The 1,102-nt window shown below is 49.6% G+C and overlaps 1 protein-coding gene across 1 annotated transcript; it reads right to left on the bottom strand.

Annotated features, from left to right (window-relative positions):
• Positions 1 to 7: 7 nt before the first annotated feature.
• On the bottom strand, positions 8 to 1,063 carry LOC104981467 (E3 ubiquitin-protein ligase HUWE1-like; the record flags this gene model as incomplete). The annotated part of the gene is made up of 2 exons (XM_010830623.1): positions 883 to 1,063; positions 8 to 294 (listed from the first exon to the last, which is right to left on the bottom strand). Coding segments are annotated over exons 1-2 (345 nt in total), but the record flags the coding sequence as incomplete, so codon positions are not given.
• Between the last annotated feature and the right edge of the window lie 39 nt (positions 1,064 to 1,102).

Below are 1,102 nucleotides of genomic sequence, written 5' to 3'. Positions count from 1 at the left end.
GAATTGCTGGAGGTAAGGATTTCTGAAGTCTGGTGTCATGGCCACATTTGCACATGAGGGAGGGAGGTGCTGAGGCTAGCAACCCGGACTGTTGGTTTTCTCCAGCTGTGTTCCCATGGAAGAGGTTGTCTGAACCAACCCAAACACAGTCCCCCCTCACCTGATCATCTTCCTCATCTTCCTCCTCCTCCTCCTCTTCATCCTGACTATCATCCTCATCCTCGTTACTGCCACTGCTGTCCTCTTCCTGAGTGTGCTCCTCCTCATCCTCAGGGTCCAGGATATTCATGGAATCTAAAACAAAGGGAGCACATTGGAGGACTATACTGAGTAGCTAGAAAACAGGCTACTGTGCAGGCCAGCAGATTGAGTGGGAAGGTGATGGGGTATTTAACTCTAGGAGAGGAAGAACCAGATCTAGGGTGATTTACAGACTTACTGAGCCAGCCCCGGTTTCCTAAGAGTGCCAATCAGTGCATCAATATGCTGAGCCACGTGGCTGAATGTGGAGGCTGGCTATAGGGTGGTGCTTGAGGAGCCATGGTCTAGGACTTGGCCAAGTCTATTGGTGCCCTCTTGCCTTTCCAGCCCTACTTTGCTACTGACTGCATCCTATTGGTAAAAGGGAATCTGGAGCGATGATAGCAGGTGGGTGAGAAGAAAGTGAACCAAGTAAGAAGTGACAGACTTTTGGGCAAGCAGTAGTAACATGTTACTCGAAAAACTGGATGAGGATAAAAGTGGATGGGGTAGGTCAGCGCATGCAGACAGATGCTTCCTTATTTTGCACATGTGGGCAGCTGCCTCCAGGAAAACCCTAGTGTAGTGTCTGTCAGACGTGCAGGGCAAGAAGGGAGGCCTTTCTGGCCTCAGCACTCTCACCTTCTCGGTTGGCCTGCAAGGTGGAAGCTTGGCTGAGGTTGGAAGGAGCTTCATCCATCAGCACGTCCTCTTGTGATTCATCCTCTCCACTTCTGCTCACTGAAGGTTACAGAGCAGAGCCTTCACTGAACAACAGAGGACTTCCCTTTCCAGATTGGGTGCATCTAATGTAGCTATGTACACCCAGCAGATATCCATTCTTTTTTTTTTTTTTTTTTGG

The sequence above is a fragment of the Bison bison genome, unplaced genomic scaffold (assembly GCF_000754665.1).
Source record: "Bison bison bison isolate TAMUID 2011002044 unplaced genomic scaffold, Bison_UMD1.0 scf7180017859068, whole genome shotgun sequence".
Classification (NCBI taxonomy): domain Eukaryota; kingdom Metazoa; phylum Chordata; class Mammalia; order Artiodactyla; family Bovidae; genus Bison; species Bison bison.
Note: the sequence above shows the minus strand (reverse complement) of the source record. Positions and strands in the feature narration are given on the sequence as shown.